The sequence below is a fragment of the Culex quinquefasciatus genome, chromosome 2, assembly GCF_015732765.1.
Source record: "Culex quinquefasciatus strain JHB chromosome 2, VPISU_Cqui_1.0_pri_paternal, whole genome shotgun sequence".
In the NCBI taxonomy this organism is placed as follows: Eukaryota; Metazoa; Arthropoda; class Insecta; order Diptera; family Culicidae; genus Culex; species Culex quinquefasciatus.
Genome location: NC_051862.1, coordinates 185,969,894 through 185,986,891, shown reverse-complemented (window position 1 = coordinate 185,986,891; position 16,998 = coordinate 185,969,894). Strand labels below are relative to the sequence as shown.

At 42.3% G+C, this 16,998-nt stretch overlaps 1 protein-coding gene, 1 non-coding gene and 1 pseudogene across 2 annotated transcripts; 1 reads left to right on the top strand and 2 right to left on the bottom strand.

Annotated features, from left to right (window-relative positions):
• Nucleotides 1–1,149: 1,149 nt before the first annotated feature.
• LOC6051716 lies at nt 1,150–2,758 on the top strand (annotated as a pseudogene).
• Nucleotides 2,759–3,113: 355 nt separating this feature from the next.
• Nucleotides 3,114–12,462, bottom strand: LOC6031215 (dyslexia-associated protein KIAA0319-like protein). Its single transcript, XM_038258191.1, has 7 exons — nt 11,967–12,462; nt 9,207–11,050; nt 8,852–9,151; nt 8,500–8,793; nt 8,208–8,442; nt 7,978–8,142; nt 3,114–3,443 (listed from the first exon to the last, which is right to left on the bottom strand). Exons 1-7 carry the CDS (start codon nt 12,214–12,216, stop codon nt 3,253–3,255), a joined length of 3,279 nt encoding a protein of 1,092 aa, XP_038114119.1. The 5' UTR covers nt 12,217–12,462; the 3' UTR covers nt 3,114–3,252.
• Nucleotides 3,488–3,611, bottom strand: LOC119768202. The gene has a single exon (XR_005278014.1). It is a non-coding gene; the product is annotated as a U5 spliceosomal RNA (small nuclear RNA).
• Nucleotides 12,463–16,998: the final 4,536 nt, after the last annotated feature.

Here is a 16,998-nt window from a genome sequence, read left to right as displayed (position 1 = left end):
TTAATAAAAGTTTTAATGTGATTAAAAATTGTAATTTCGTAAATTATAAACAATCAAAAATATTAGGAAATGAGTTATAAAACGTTCAAATTTTACTGAAATAGAAAACTCAAAAACAGCATAAACATAGGTATTCGATACTTATTTTTTCATATATGAAAAAGTTAAAATGCATTTTTTTTTTCTAAGGTGAGCCTCAACCTCATGTTGCTCTTAGATACCTACCACCTTAGGATTCGAACTATGACATTTGGGTTATGAATCGATTTGACTAACATTTGATTCAGGCACACCAACATTTATTAAAATTTTAATAAAATGGAGAAATTATTGAAACGATTAGACAGATAATTGGGTCCTAAAATGAGGCTTAGATTGATATTATAGTTTACAGCGATAAAGCTTATTTTTCTGCGTTAAATGACCCTTTGTACGACCACAAAGATTTTAAAATGAATTTTGAAATCAATTTTGAAAAATTATCCTCGCGGTCCTTCTTGACAGAAAAGGTCCTACTTAACAGCTCTTTCCAAGGGGACCATAGTTAATCCATCGAAAAATGGTGTGTTGTCAACTTTTTTGCATTAAAATAAAAAAAAAGTGTTCAGAAATGGTTTTTAGGCGTATTTTTAATCGTTGCACATAAAAATTTACAAAGGGCTTTAGGACCCTATTTCTTTACTTTATATGAACATAAAATTGCGCAATTTTTCAATTATTGTCCTTCAAAATTTTGTGTCCCGATTTGCCCCGACCTAGAGTATAATATCCAAACAATCCCTTAAAAAATCCGACGGATTGATGAGGTCCTAACGGCGTCACTAACAAAGAGGTTTTAAAATTCTTTGTTTGTGGACTCGCTCTTAAAATGGTTCTGAAACGCAGATTTTTCGTCAACTCATACAGATTTTGTTTACACAATCCAATTATGCAACCCTGCTTGCATTTTCAGTCGCAGGGTAGTCAACATTTTGCTGCGCGAGCTGTCACAATCACGACGACCACGACCCAGAAAAATTGCGTTTTTGTTTTTGCACCACATTCGTTCGTCCCGTGTTCTTGGTGTTTTCACGATTCCGCGTTTTCATCTCTAAATAATTTAGAGACTGAGAGAATCCTCAGCTGTAGGTTCCGGTAAGATGATCATCATTATTCCCACCTGCTGCGACTGAAATATGCAAGTTTGTCTTAGTTTTCTTTCTGTGTTAATTTACAATAATTATTATTCGCTTTTTTCAGCTAGAATTTCATGAACCATGCCGGACGAGGACGAAAGTGCTTTTCTCCGTGAAAATGGAACAGTGCGGCACGCATCCTTCGAAAAAAGTGTGAAGGGCTCAAATCAACAATGATAGGGACGCTGCAGCTCCGCAGCCAGCTCTCCGGCTGGATCACACAGATCGCGACCAACCTAAAGTACCCGGACATAATCCTGTCCTCGTCGCGCGACAAGACCCTGACCGTGTGGAAGCTGACTCGGGACGACGCCAGCTACGGCATCCCGCAGAAGCGCCTGTACGGCTACTCGCACTTCATCAGCGACGTCGTGCTGTCCTCGGACGGTAACTATGCCCTGTCCTCCTCCTGGGAAAAGACCCTCCGTTTGTGGGACTTGGCCGCCGGTAAGTCGACCCGCCGCTTCGAAGACCATACAAGGACGGACGTGCGCTTCTCGCCAAACCACTCCAACCCGATCATCGTGTCCGCCGGTTTGGATCTCACCGTAGGTCTGGAATCTGGCCAATTGCAAGCTGAAGATCGACCGACGGTTCCCTGTGCATGTCCGGCGGTAAGGACTGCAAGGCGTTCCTGTGGGATCTGAACGATAACAAGCATCTGCACACGCTGGAACAACACAGTGCTCTGCTTCTCGGCGCTGTGCGTTACTTACGGATCGTCGATCAAGATTTGAGATCTGGCCTGCAAGACCATGGTCGAGGAGCTGAAGCCGTCGAAGGCCGACTGGCCGCAGTAGCTGTCGCTGGCCTGGTCCACCGACGGACAGACCCTGACGCCGGCTACTTCGACAACATTATTCGCGTCTGACAGGTGTCCGTGTCGGTTCGCTAAGAAGTGTGCGCAAACTAAATCCAGGGGCACCAGTCGTCGCCAGGAGAAGAATAAGAACGGCGTGGCCGATTACTCGTAGATGCGAGGACACTAGACGCCGTCGTCACATCGAAACATCATCCGGAATGCACTGGTGGAAGCAGTCCAAAAGAGTTACACTCAGCTGGTAAGTTGTAATTCGTTACAATTATGGAGTATAAATTTATACATTTTTATGCAGTTTGCTTACGCCGCTGATCCATTCAGCCCTTCCAGGAAGGCCTAAGGGGGTTTGAATTTGGCCGATCGCTGGATTGGCGCAACAGGACGCAACAACTGCAAAGACGGTCTTACACTGACCTAGAACAGCTCAGGCCACCAATCCGAGCGTCGAAAGCATTTTGCTGCGTGACATCAACCTGCAGCAGGTGGTTTCGGTCGAGCCGTCCGTGTTCGCCTTCATCACCAGTTCTACAGTTTGAGCCTGAAGGGAGATAAGATCGAGATTCGATTCGAGATCGAGTATTCGGCTAGGAGGATCTGTAGAGGTGCAAGGTGCACGATTTGAATTGATCAACTGTAAGTATTGCCATTTTTTTTACTACTAAGTAAAATCCGCAGAGCTAAAATCACAATGTGGTTTCTTATCAAACAAGTGAGCATTTGTATTACTCCGTTGAATTTAAAATCCCATGCTATTTTTCAAGCTTTTGGTTGCCTGCAGTTTGAAATGATTCTTTTTTGTATTATCTGGTCAATAATACGCATTATGTCAATAGAATCATGTGCTTGAATTGATTAGAAATGATAAAAAGAGTATTTTTTCATACTACATTTTGGCCATAAAAGTATTTGAAATTTACATCGGATTTAAAATTCAACGGAGTAAAAAAAATTCGAACTTTGGTAAATTTACATGTTTTCGAAACGCTTTTTGTTCTACAGAATTAAATCGGATGACATGTAAATTTAAAATGAAGTTGATGTAAATTAGCATCATTAATGACGTGCACTTTTGGTACATCATAAATGATGTAAATTTACCGGATTTTTTTTTCTGTGTAGATCACTATCCTGTTTGCTTTCTAACGCAATAATCATGTCAAAGAATACATCATTTTTTTTTCAGGAAATCAAGTCGTCACTGGAAACTCATAAGTACGTGGTGCCGTGCTTAACAGCATACTAGGATCGCAGAACATCCTAAGCCTTGATCCGTCGACCCAGCCGGGTCGTGCTGTACTTGGTGTGTCCGTTGCGGGTGTCTCCGTTCGGCAGGGCACTCCCGCTGCGGCCGGTTCCATGCACCAGACCGTTAGGTTGCTTCGATCGACTCTCGAACAGCACGTCCGAGTCGGTTTCGGAGTCCGAAATGGCTGTCCCAGCGCGGTTATCTGCAATTTGCGAATTTTAACAGCTTCTTGTTTTACGATTATGCTCGACCCAGTTAAGGATCGAGACGAACAAAAATTTAGTTTAGACTCATTAGAGTGTCCCTCTCCACGGAAATCTTTAGTAAAAGGCGAAAGATTTATTCGACATTTGAAGAGAGACCAGAGTAACGAGAGAGGGTCAAAGCTAGGCAGGTCATCCACCGGAGTTCGGTTGCACTAGCGATGCGAAGTGTGGGGTTGAAAACGTTTATCCACGTGGTCGGTTGCTAGAGATGGTAGGGTTCCGCGTTCCAATTGGAATATTTTATGGCAAACTTATAAGCAGGGCTGTTGGGGTCGGGGCCGGAGTCGGTGAAACCAGGTCTTTTTGAAGAGCAGTTGCTAAAACTCCAGAAGCCCGAGTAGGAGAGAAACGGCAAAACTTTCACCAAAATTTTTATTTTGACGATTTTATAAAATTCTTCTATGGCTAAATATCGACGCAAAATGTCGTTCTTGACAAGATACAACTTTCCGATTCCATGATTCCGATTCCCCAAGTTAAGACAATACAGAATTGGCCACACGGCCCATGTTCTGGAACCCGGATGGATGATTGACCAGGGCGGTTCAGTAATTTTGACATGTTGTACTTCAAACGACATAATTTCAACAGGGCAGCCTACGAGTGATCAATGAGTAAAACAACAATTCTGACCTACTGTGACCGGTTCCAGGTGCCCTGGGGGAAGAATTGGCCTCTTTGGTCCAGTAAAAAGGGCAAAATGCATGTCAAACTGTTCAAAACAAATGCATGTAAAGCGTTTCAAAAACCAAATGAATTATTTGGGAAAAATAATAAAAATAATGACAATGCATATTTTATTTCAAGTTTTTCCCCCTACCTTTCGAAATTTCCTCAAAAAATCGGGGGGCAATAAATAATAATAGCTACGAATTTAAATTTTGATTGAAGAACTTGTGAAATTAATTGAAATTACAAACTTTCAACTATTTAGAGCATAGCGCATAACGTAAACTATTCAGATTTTTCAATCCATATATGTAAAATAATTTGAAGTTAATAAATGAATGTGAACAGTTAATAATAAAACGAAAAATACAATAAAGATGAAGAGCATTAAGCCATACCACTTAGCGTGTAAAAGAAATGTAATTATTATAAGAATGTTCAAAAAAGACATATTTAATTTCAAATTTGTAAACTATTCAGAGCATAGTGCATAACGTTTATTTATGCATTTTTTATCAGATAAAAACATTATAAACTTTTTACAAATTTTGAATTTTGGGACCAATAGGAAAGGACGTGAAACTTAAGGGGAAAAAATATGAGCATGAGCATGGGGAGCATGAGAGACCACCCATGGTTGTCCTTCTCCGTTGCTGAACAGGACCGTAAAAAATAACTTAAGGGGAAAAAATATCTTAATTAAGTAATATTTATCTAATTTTTTGAAGCCGAATCTCACTTATCTGTATGCAAACTTTCTCCGGATCCGTCAACCATCGTTGGTTAGGTAATTGAAAGACTTTTCCAACGTGTTCTAAAAATAAAAAATCTGGCAACCCTTTTTGAAGTTATTACCACTTACTTTTGAAGCCGGATCTCATTTATCTGTATTTAAACTGTGTCCAGCTCAGTCATCCAACGCATTGTTTTTATTTATGTTATCGAAAGATCTTCTCTACCATTCTAAAAGTTTCAAAATTTGTGAGACATTTGTTTTTGTATTGGATCACAGTCGGTTATGTTAGTTTTATGCTAAGTATTAGGTATAATTCTGAATTTGTGTGTTGGTAATTCCGTTAGAAAACTCTGAGGCCTACGACAAACAAACTTTTTGACAGTTTATCTGCACTGTTTTTTTTATGTTTGCATAAACGTCAGCCTGCATAAATTTGGCGTTGTATGCGAGTTTGCCGCAAACAAGTTAATAAATTTAGCAAACACAAAAAAATAAAACTGCGAGTATGTTTGTTTCTTTGCCTCCTTGAGCTGATATTTTTAATTTAACACAAAAATCTATTTTTAAAAATGGTTTTGTGTTGAACTTTGAAAATAAACTTGGACTTTTTTTTATTAGGTCCCATAAACAAATGTAAACATTGAGTGTATCCCTTCACACCATATGGCAATGTGCATCAAACATATGAAAAACAATAGCTTATAGGACCTTTAAAAAAACAACAAAAAATTCTAGGTTTGTTTATAGGACTTCATAAAAAAGTCTAGAAATGTTTTAAAAAAAATCTTTGAATCATTTTACTAAGGCCGATGCAAATATTTAAAAAAGTTTTTGTCCCTCGGCCCTGGCCGAAATCAAGGGGGGGGGGGGCAAAAAAATAAAAAAATATAAAAATTTAAATAACAAGCCATAATCTTCACATTTAAATGAAAAGTGGTTTAAAATGCATTTTACACTAGTTCAGTTGTTTTGCAATCATTAGTTTTCAAAAAATCTAAGATCTGACAAAAACAAAAATTGTATCGAAAAAAAAGATTTTGCATCGAAAATTTTCAAAAAATCTTAAGATTTTTTAATAAACCCAAACATGCTAAAACTGATTTTAAACGCAGGAGAATGTATTTTAATAGTCAGGACCCGGAGCCTGCAATCCCCGTTACAGTTTATATGGAATTCCAATAAGAATGTAACAGAAAAATCAGGCTTCGGGTCCAGACTGTTAATTTGATTTCAGCTAGTTGCCCTTGAATTTTCATTGAAATTTTGAAGTTTATTGTAAAATTTTTTTTTGCCCCCTGATTTTTCGGGCCAATTTTGAAGGGGGTGACAAAACTTTTAAAAACATTTGTACCAGCCTAAATAGCATATTACAAACTGAACTCGACCATCTCTATTATTCTAGCTAAAAATTGCCAATAATAATCTTATAGGAATTTACAAGACAAACATTTGTAGCGTGCTAAAGAGCAAGCTATAAATTATTATAGCAAAGACCGTTTCAGAAAGACGAAACAAGTTATTCCCTGGACCCTGAAGCGCAGCTTCGTGCTTTGGTTACGTAATATCTGAGTAATCCATTAGCATGCTATATTTTTTTTTCTTGCGTGCGTTTGCTTAACACGTCATTTTGTTGCATTTTTTTGTCCTTTCTGGAGCATTTTGAAACTTTTAAATTTTATGATCTCGACGCTATTCCCAATCGTACTAGTCGTACAAACAGTTGCGAAGACAGCGAACCCATCTCTTCCGGGAAAAGAAGCGCCGGACATGGAACAGCGTAACGTGCAAGTTCTACAAGAAACTCAGTCAATCCCGGAAAGGCTTTATGCCGTGGGCCGAATTGTGCCGGGATAAGGACGGCGGAATCTTGACGGACGAGCGTGAGGTGATCGAAAGGCGGAAGCAGCACTTTGCCGAGCACTTGAATCGGCCAGAGGCGGAGTACCAGGGCGACGGCGGAAACGACGTCAGCAGTATGGTAGATGGCGGGGACGCGCCACGATGAGGGAAGTTTAAAATGCCATCAAGAAGCTGAATAACAAAACATCAGCCGGGAAGGATGGTTTCGGTGCGGAACTCATCAAGATGGGCCCGGGCAAGTTGGCGGCCTGTCTGCACCAGCTGATAGTCAAGGTCTGAGACACAGAACAGCTACCGGAGGAGTGGAAAGTGGGAGTAATAGGCCCGATCTACAAGAAGGGGACAAGTTGGGATGTGAGAACTAATGAGCCAGCACTATTCTCAACGCGGCATACAACGTGCTGTCTCAGATCATCTTCTGTCGCCTTTTGGAGCGAGCAAAGGATTTCGTAGGGACGTACCAAGCCGATTTCGTGGAGGGGAAATACCAGATCCCGACGCAGCACCTGTTCATCGACTCGGTTGATCGCAAAGAGCTGTGGTAGATCATGTACGAGAACGGCTCAGCTGATCAGAATGGTGAAATCAACGTTGGACGGGGAACGGTGCAGCGTGAAAATTCGGAACTGCGACAAGGCGACATGTCCGGTCTCTGTTTTAACATTGGGCTTGAAGGTGTTATGAGGCAGGCGGGCTTCAAGATGCTGGGCACGATTATCAACCGGTCCAGCCAGTACATCTGCTATGCCGACGACATGGACATTGTCGGCAAAACGTTCGAGGAGGTGGGTAGGAAGTACACTAAATTGAAGCGGGAAGCGGAGATGGTTGGATTGACGGTGAATGTGGTGAAGACGGAGTTTCTGCTGGCAGAAGGAACCGAGTCCCTTAGGGCACGCATAGGACCGAGCCTGACGATCGACAGGGACCTCACCCGACGTGCACCATGTACGAAACGCTGATAAGACCGGTCGTTCTTTACGGGCAAGAGACGTGGACGATGCTCGAGGAGGCGAGTGCTTAGGACAATTCTTGGCGGCGTGCGTGAGGATAACGTATGGAGAAGGACCTTCTCAGAAGGATGAACCATGAGCTGGCGCAACTCTACGGCAAGCCAAGTATTCGGAAGGTCGCCAAGGCTACCCGACTACGGTGTGCTGGACACATCGCAAAAGTAAAGTAAAATAGACGAACTTAATACTCACACGAAGGCAGCTCGTCGTCGTGCGCAAGCAGCGAATACTTTTGCGTTTTGCTTCGCGTGCGCGGTTTGGCCGTCCGCCGGCACAGACACGTGATGCCCCAGCAGATGCCGGAAAGCAGCAGAAACACGATGAAAACACCGATGATCACGTACAGGATGGACCAGTCTGGTGAAATGGGGGGTAAATATAAGTTTTAAAGGGATTTTTGACTAGATATTCATCCAAATTACCGCAATTGGCCTCGGCGATGCCCCAGAAGAAAAAGATGTCCGGCATCCAGAAGCTCTGACACATGCAGTCGCGCGTTTCGGCGTTACAGACGCCGTGGCCGGAACATTCGTTCTGGCAGATTGCGGTCCGAATGCCGGCTACCGACGTACCGAGGATGGAGTAGTCGCGCCAGAATTTTTCCTTCAGGATTTTTTCCACCTCCAGGGCTGGGATAATGTCCTGCTTTTCTTTGTCCTGAAATTGCGTAACTTTAGTGATGCTTTTTTTAAGCTTGGAAAGATAAAGACTTACGCCGCTTTTGTCGACATAGAACACAATAACCACTTGGCCAGTTTTGTGTTCGATCTTGAGGTCACGGATGTGAACCCGCGTGTTGTCCCCGATTAGCAGAACCAGCTTTTGCTGCAGCGAATCCAGCTCGGTTTGCGTCAGCACGGTGGCCTCCATCGTGAGCGTTAGCTCGACCAAGCTCATTACGAGCGGATCAGGGTGGACAATTACGCTAACGGTGTCACTTCCGGAAAGTCCCTGCCCGTCGGTTACGGTCAGCTTGAAAACGTACCGGCCGGGAACGATGTTTGTGAGCTGAGAAATGGGAAGACTTTAGTATTTGACCAAAAATGTATTGTTCAAATCGACCTACAATCAAAACCGGCCTCTTGTCCGTATTGTCAACGATGCTTCCAACCGCCAAACTGCCCGGTTCTCGCGTCCAGCTGAAATTTGCAATTCCCAGATCGTCGTACGAACGCGTCCCGTTCAGTACGATGGCGTTCGTGGGCAGTGTAACGCTCTGGTCGCCGCCGGCATTCGCGACCGGTGCGGTGTTTCGTTCCTGAACCACCGTAATCCGAACCCGGTCCGAGGCGTTGTTTTGCACCTCGTCCGTAACGGTAAGCTCGAAGACGTACTCGCCGATCGTGAGCGCTGTCGCGTTGGCAATCTGCGGATGAAGTGAATGAGAGGAATTTTCTAGCAATGTGATGAAGAAAACTTACCGAGCTGTTTCCTGCCTGAATTACGGCAGTGTTTGGACCACTTATCTGACGCCACCGCCAGCTGGTAATCTTGAGGTCATCCCGCGAATCGCTTCCGTTGAGGGTGGCCCAGTTTTGGGGCAAGTTTATCGTGTAGTTTGCTCCAGCCTTGGCCGTCGGTGGCATATTAGTCGGTGTTTTTACGAACACGTGGACGCTCGAGGTGCTGCTCTGATTCTTGGCGTCGGTCACCTTAAGCTCGAACGCGTAGACGCCCTCTTCAAGATTGGAAAGCTGCAGGTACGGAGTTCGCGTGTTTTGCATGTCAACGGCTTTGGACTGGTCGGAGCTGGCTTTTGTCCACTCCCAGGCGACAATCTCGTGGTCGTCCTTGCTGAGCGATCCGTTCAGCGTGACGTTGTTGTTCGGCAAGTAGACGATCACGTTCTGGCCGGCGTTCGCTTCCGGCGGGTAGTCGATTTCTTTTAGCACTTCGATCGTCGCCGTGGTACTGTTGGCCAGCTTCTCCGAATCGCTTACGGTCAGCTTGAAGGTGTACTTGCCGGGAATGGTTAATTCGTTTAGCTGGAGAGTGCTTACGGCGGGAAGTTCCGGCTGATAGCCGAGCGGACCTTGCACCAACTCCCACTGATATGAGACGATCTTGGACGAAGATGACGTCGAAGCACTTCCGTCGAGGATTGCCTTGTGGTTTGGCAGTTTGACCGTTTGTTCCATCGGAGTAATTATCACCTGCGGAGGTTTGTTTATCTTTTGCTCCGGGAGCACCGATACATTCGCCGATCCTTCCCCATACCAGCCATCGCTGCCCGTAACGGTTACCTTGAACTGGTACAAACCCTCCGTCAGCTTGGATAGCTTCGCCTGCGGCTTGGTTTGATCCGTAATAGTTGCATTGCTGTAAACCTTTGAAGGTTGCGAAATCAGTGACCAAGAATAGGCGTACTTGTCTCCGCTGGAGGTTTCATCTGGAATCACGTACGCGGAAAGCACAATCGTGTCCGCCGGCAACCTCACCTCCTTCGACATGACCGACACTGTCAGCTTCTTCGACTGCTGATTTCCCTCGTCAATTTCACCCGCTTCACTGTGAATATTGTTCATGACCAGCTTTTGCGCGGTCAGCGTCTGCGGCGCCGCAGCGTAAGCCATCGGTTGCTTCTCCCTAACGCAAACGTTCTTAGCATTGCGCACGTACTGCTCAACGCAAGCACACAGTCCCGCCATCGAATTACTGCTCACTCGCATACAAACCTCATTCTTAGGACAAGATCCGTCCACGCCAAACTCACAAGTCGTCGGCAGCGCTTGCTTCTGCTCCGGATAAAACTTGCTCTCCTCCATCGCCAAATCGTCGTACTGCTCGTTCAAATAATTCACCGGATCGCTCATATAGCCGGCCTTCCCAAAGTCGTAATCCGCCAGCTGCTTCACCGGCATGCTGTACCCACCATCTCCAACCAGATCCTGCCGATTGCGCTCAAAGTTGTAAATATTCTTCAACTTTTTCAATATACTCGTCTCCGCCCCCGCCAACCGACCCTGCAAATCTTCCTCCTGCAGCAGCTGTTGAGGATTCGCGCTCTTCAAAATCTCCAACCAACTCGCGCCGTCGCTTTCGCCACCGCCCACCGGATTGACCAGCACCATCTGCAGGGTCGTCGACAGGTTCTTCTTCTTTGCCGGCAGGCAAAGGTCATTGCTGAGACAGCGCACGTGGTAGCACGATCGGTTGAAGATGAAAGCAGTGTTGCAGTCTGGTCCTTTGTCGCAGCACAGCTGGACGCACGTTCGCAGAGTTGGCGCGTCCGGAGTTTCCGTGTAGTTGCCTGCTTCGCGACCGCCTGGAAAGAGGAGGGGAATCAGTTACTTTAGCAGTCGGTTTCATCCGACGGGAAGCGGCTCAGTCGTGCCACGCCGGGTACGCGTAGGTCATCCCAGGTTTGCTTGTTAAAACTAAAACTTTTTCCTGTTATTTTTATTTGAGGGGTTGTGGCCGAATCGCGGAGTCCGTGCGTACGAATAGTGCAGGTGAAAGCAAGAATCGCACGGCATTCTGCAACTATGGTGCAACATTCTCACGTGGCGAGTCCACGGAACCAGGAGGCAAATTAACATTCCTTTTAGCATGGGGGAAATTGCCCGAATTTCAATCTTTCAACAGCGACGTTCGCCTTGACTATTCAAACAAAGCAATGTTTTACCGTAAAACAAGCGTTTCGATGAGAAATAAGGGATTTTCAGCATGAAACGTACGAAGCTCTTTACAAGGAATGGGATAAAAGTATCAACGCAACTGAACAACTTGTTGGAGGAATTTTGTCAAAATATATATTGAGAGCAACGCAAAATTTATAATTCTGAATGAAAAATCATAGCATGGAATTGTTCTTGAAAGTGAAATTTGATCATTTAATTAATCAATGTTCAGAAAACATTTTTTTAGACTGTTAAATATGTAAGTTTGAAGAGACTTATTTGGTTAGAGACATTTAAATAAATTTGCGATTAATCCAAGGATTAATCTGTCTCCGCAAAACGCATTTGCACTGACTGAGATCTCTGCCAAAGAGAAAAAACGTAAACACAGAAGAAAATCGATATTATCAACAAGCCGCCCGCTGCTAGTAACAGGAAAAGAATTTAATCATGTTGAACAACATTTATCCGTCCACCAGTCCCACCCCCTCATTTTATGCGTAACCATCTCCAGCTGTGTCCTTCGCTCCCTCCCCCCATGCCAACACAACACCAGCTTACCGATGGGAGCATATCCGTCGAAGATTTGTCTCATCATCCTGGGACAGGATTTCATTTCCGGTGATTGACCCAACGATTGGTCCTGCTGCTCCGGCTCTTGTGGCTTGCCTTGCAAGTGGTCATCCGATTTTAGACTCCCGGCGGAGGTCGAGTCCCCCGGAGACGCCCGCGCTGGCGGCAGGCTTGACGCTATCACGATTGCAAGCCCTAAAGCCGCCACACGAAGCGACACTCGGAACTGGACCATCATTTTCGATTTTCACAGCCAAATTTGCTGGTCAAAATTGATTTTTGACTTTTTCACCCGATTGAGGCCACCTTCAGCGTCGCGGCCACTTTCTCTCAACAGTTCCGAACGACGGGTTCACTTTTCACACTGAAGCAATCATTCTAGAGGACCGACGACCGGGGAAAACGGATTTTTCGACGGATTGCACGAGAACCGACGATGAAAGTGAAAATTGCACGGAAAGTTTGACAGATGATATCAGCGGGTGGGTGGCGAGAGAGAGAGAAGGAGGGTTGTTTTGGTTTTGAGGACGATCAAGCATTACGTAACGTGGGCAAATTTTCGAATGCAACCCACAAATTTGTTGTTTTCAGGGAGCGTGTATGTGCTATAAAATCAACCCCCTGGCACCACTGTAAATGGCTAGAACGTTTGACAGTCACCAAAACCTCGAAGAGCCCACGTAGTAGTATTAGTGAAGAGCCCACGTTGTTTATCGTGGGCTCTTCACTAATACTGATTGCTACTCTTCGCTAGATGGATCTTTATGGATTGCTCTGAAAAACTGTGGTGGGGACGCATGGTGGATCAAACGCACATAAAATACCGTGAGCCACCTTTATCAAATCTGTAGACTGAAGATACACAACTTATGTTTAATCAAATTATCTTTTCAGTTTTAACTCAATAGCTTTTAATGGACCCTACTCCCCTTTCAGAACTTAAACCAGTAAACGATATACGAATTACATTTTATAAAATAAATACAGACTCGATTATTCTAAAGTATCGGAAAAAATCAAATCTCGAAACAATTATATTCATTGCCTTGTTTTATATAGTTGAGTCCAAATTTGGCTCCAAAAATGCTCTTAAGGGGTTTAAAAATATATATTCATATAGAAAATCTCAAAACTTCATATTGCAAGGGAATTTACTAAATCCACTTTTAAAAGATAATTAACAATCACTCCTGAAATTTTAAAAAGATATTGTTTGATTTTTGTGCGAAACAGACGATTTAAGCTGTTGAAATTTTGCCATGAACAAAGCGAACTCACAAAATTTCTGTGCGTTTTTCTCGAAACAACTTCCTGATTTACGGTTGCCACGATATCTCGAGATTTGATGGACCAAATTGTCTGAAATTTGGGGTGAAGCTCGGTGTGGAGGCTCTCAAGACATATCCCGTGTTAACTAATGATATTTTAAGATAAACTTTTTGGAAATCGGCATTTTCCATGCACACGTAACTGGTTTAACGTGTGTTTAACCAAAATTTTGAACCGATTTGGTCAAAGATGTGTTGAGATATCGTGACTCCCATTTTTTGAAACTTCAAATACAGTCCAGACTCGATTATCCGAAAGCCTCGTAAATATAAAACTTTGGATAGTTGGGTATTAAACCCTATGTCAATTTTTATGTACAACGGTAAAAAACACGATTAAAACCATTTCTGATCACTTTTTTCATTTAAATGCAAAAAAATGACAAGACAACATTTTATCGATGGATCAACTATGGTCCCCTTGGAACGAGCTGTCAAGTAGGAGCTTTTCTGTCAAGGAGGACCGCGAGGTTAATTTTTCAAAATTGATTTAAAAATCCATTTTAAACTCTTTGTGGTCGTACAAAGGGTCATTGTACTCAGAAAAATAAGCTTTATCGCTGTAAACAATAATATCAGCAATCTAAGCTTCATTTTAGGACCCAATTGAATCACAATTTTTTCTTTGCCTTATTTTCGATTGTCGAGCTCAAGTATGACTCCTAAACTACTCTAAAGTGATTTAGAATTTTGAAATTCAAGATGGCGGCCAATATGGCGGGGACGAAACATTGAAAAAATGCATTTTGTCATTGAATAGGCAATCAACTATTCAAATTTAACCAAAAATAAAGTCGCAGAACTCAAATTAGGTGTTTAAAACAAGAAAATAAAAATAAACGAAAAAACAATATTTTTTAACAAACCTTCGGGTAATCGAACTTTGGATAATCGACACTTTGGAAAATCGAGGCTTTGGATAATCTTGTCTGGACTGCAACTATATTTCGGTAATGATGCAACCAAACGTCTTCAAATATTTTTTTTATTAGTTGAAAATTTATATTTTAATGCCCTGAAAACAGATTTGAAAAATGTCCAAGGGTGTATTCACACAAACCCTTGACATTTTTGCTGATTTACATGCATAGAACTGCTTACGGTGTTATACATTCTGTATTTTTTTAAATATGAGGAACTATATGCTCGTGAGGTTTAAAAAAATGCAAAAATCGTTAAGGGGCTACATCCAAAAAAAATGAGGGCTTAAAAAATATTGCTTGAAACTCAGTTTGCATTGAAAAAAAATAAATATAGAATTGATTTTAAACTATCATCATGAGGGGTGAGATTGCGTCATACAAAAATGCTGAAATTTGTATGGCCAAATCTCACCCCCAGACCCAATGTTGCCCCTGATTTAAGCCCTGACGGTATTTAAAAGATTAAACTTTTTTTTTGTTTTTTTAATGAAATAGGGCACTTTGAGATTTTTTGCAAATTTTAAATTTGAGACAACAGATAGGAAAAGACATAAAATTTTAGGAAAACAATATTTCCATAAATTCATTGATATTTTACATGGACAAGAATCCAAAAAAAAAAGTCGACTGGAAAAAGTGTAAACGAGAATAACTGTAGTGTGTTAAAAAAAGAGTCGTTGAAAAGTGATGCTCATAAATTTAACTTGATTTTGCTAGTCACTGTGTTTCTTCTTACAAGTTTCAAGCAAAATACAAATAGAACTAATAACTTGATCAAGGCCAAAATATGTTCATTCATTGTTTTTTTTCATAAAATTGTCAATAAGGTGTAGTAGACAGACAGATTTCATCGATTAGTTTAAAGTAGAATAAAACTACATTAGGATTATCATTCCGTTGGAACAATGCGGAAATCCTTCAAAGCATCAAGCGCAACATTAAATGCACTGTAAATGTTTGATTTCCCAACGGCAAACAGAATCGTTTGGCTCGATAATACTCTGCATCTCTTTCATCGACGATCCTTTGTAAAACAGCAAACCTCCTTTTCTCTGTATCCTTGCATTATCGAGCGATGATGGAAATGGTCAGTTCATTTTACGGGATATTAATGTGGCACTTCAAAGAGCTTATCTAGCTAACTTGCCAATGAAAAGGGGTATTTTAGTGTTTTTTTCTTTCGAAAATTGACGTTTTCGACAAGTGGAAAAAAATTAGTCCTATTATTGGGCAAAAAGGATCATTATAATAATGTTCTGTTAAGTTTGTTTGGCTTTTGGGAGTTCTTTCGTAATTATATGAATAACCAAACAGATTCAATCCAATGCTGCATAAACAGACAGAACCCTGCCCTGCTTAAGATATTCACAGCTGTCGGGGTCCGGGGGTTGGTGTCGTTCCGAAAAACCGGGAATTATTCAATTGGTTCAGCAGATGGCCAGGGTTTGCTCGATTTAATTTTGGAAGGAAGGACACGAGGAAATTCCCATCCCACTGCTGCATATATGGAAAACTTTTCCCATTCACAGATCCTAATTTTATTTGCACAGAATGTTGTTGTCGTTTCAACTCTCGATCTCTTTGGCCGGCCGGCTGCTGTTGCTGCTGGAATGGCATAATGTAGGTCGTTGTCGAAGCAAATGTAGGCCTTCTTTCTCGCAAAACATTCTCGCAAAACATTCTCGCACGTGTGTGATAAAAATAAGCACCAACTGCTCTGGAGACACTGATTATGGGTTGGTGGTGGGGGAAGGTGAAATGCTGAGATTTTCAGATTTTATAGGACTTAGATGCTTCAGAGCGGAGACACAACACACAAACACCCCCAACATTTAATATGATTGGGGAAATGATGTTATTTTGGAAGCACTTGTATCGAGTTGCTCTTTGAATGGTTTTAATCGATTTACACACTCCGGGCTTAAATGCTTATTCCTGGTGAAACTTGGTAGAATCGTTTGAAAACATCGTTTGTTGGAAAAGGGTAATTCGTGCTTGCCATTTCATTAGGGCACATAACTTTTTTTTAACTTTTAACCAGGAGTGTGTCCCTTTCACACCTTATGTAAACTGTCATTTAAGTGAAAGGGATACACTATTGTTTACAAAAGTTATGTGTCCTTTTGAAATGTTAGGCTCCAATTCTCCGCCAACTCACACAGCAGTTGCCCCGACCCCTCTTCGATTTGCGTGAAACTTTGTCCTACACAGAAAAAAATATGTAAATTTACACAGCACGTAATTCCTGTTTCTTATGTAAACTCACTCAATGTAATGTTTAAATATGATGTAAAGAGTAAAAAGTAATGGAAATTACTCCGATGTAAATCTAAATCTAATGTAAATCATGAATCTAATGGAAACGTGTAGCATGGAAACTCAAATCTGATGAATTTCTACCCGCTTTCGGCTTCCTGTAAATTCCTATTTAATGTAAATCATATTTATATCCAATGTATTTCTGCCAAACGTTGACTTCAAAACTACCCGAACTAAAAATAGTTATGTTTGGTTCTCTTTCTATCGCTCTCATACTTCGCTGGCTCACTGCCTGTGCCTCGACCTGAACAAGTTGATGCTTTAGCCGCTCGTTTATAAAATGCGAAGATGGCTCAGTCGGCAGCGGGTAGCAGCAGTAACACCGAACATCCTACCCGTCGTCCGTTCGATTCCAGTCCAGCATTATTCCACTTGACCGTCGACGAGAAAGCGCCCCCTACCTGTGAAACAACTTTTTAAAATCAGAGTTTCCTTTTGCTGCCCGCTTCA

What these genes read in the sequence shown, in the direction of transcription:
- LOC6031215 (XM_038258191.1), bottom strand. Translation starts at nt 12,216, where the DNA reads ATGATGGTCCAGTTCCGAGTGTCGCTTCGTGTGGCGGCTTTAGGGCTT. An exon ending in ACAAGAGGCCGGTTTTGATT is followed by an intron (nt 8,794 to 8,851) that starts GTAGGTCGATTT and finishes CCCATTTCTCAG; the next exon opens with CTCACAAACATCGTTCCCGG. An exon ending in TCTATGTCGACAAAAGCGGC is followed by an intron (nt 8,443 to 8,499) that starts GTAAGTCTTTAT and finishes ACGCAATTTCAG; the next exon opens with GACAAAGAAAAGCAGGACAT.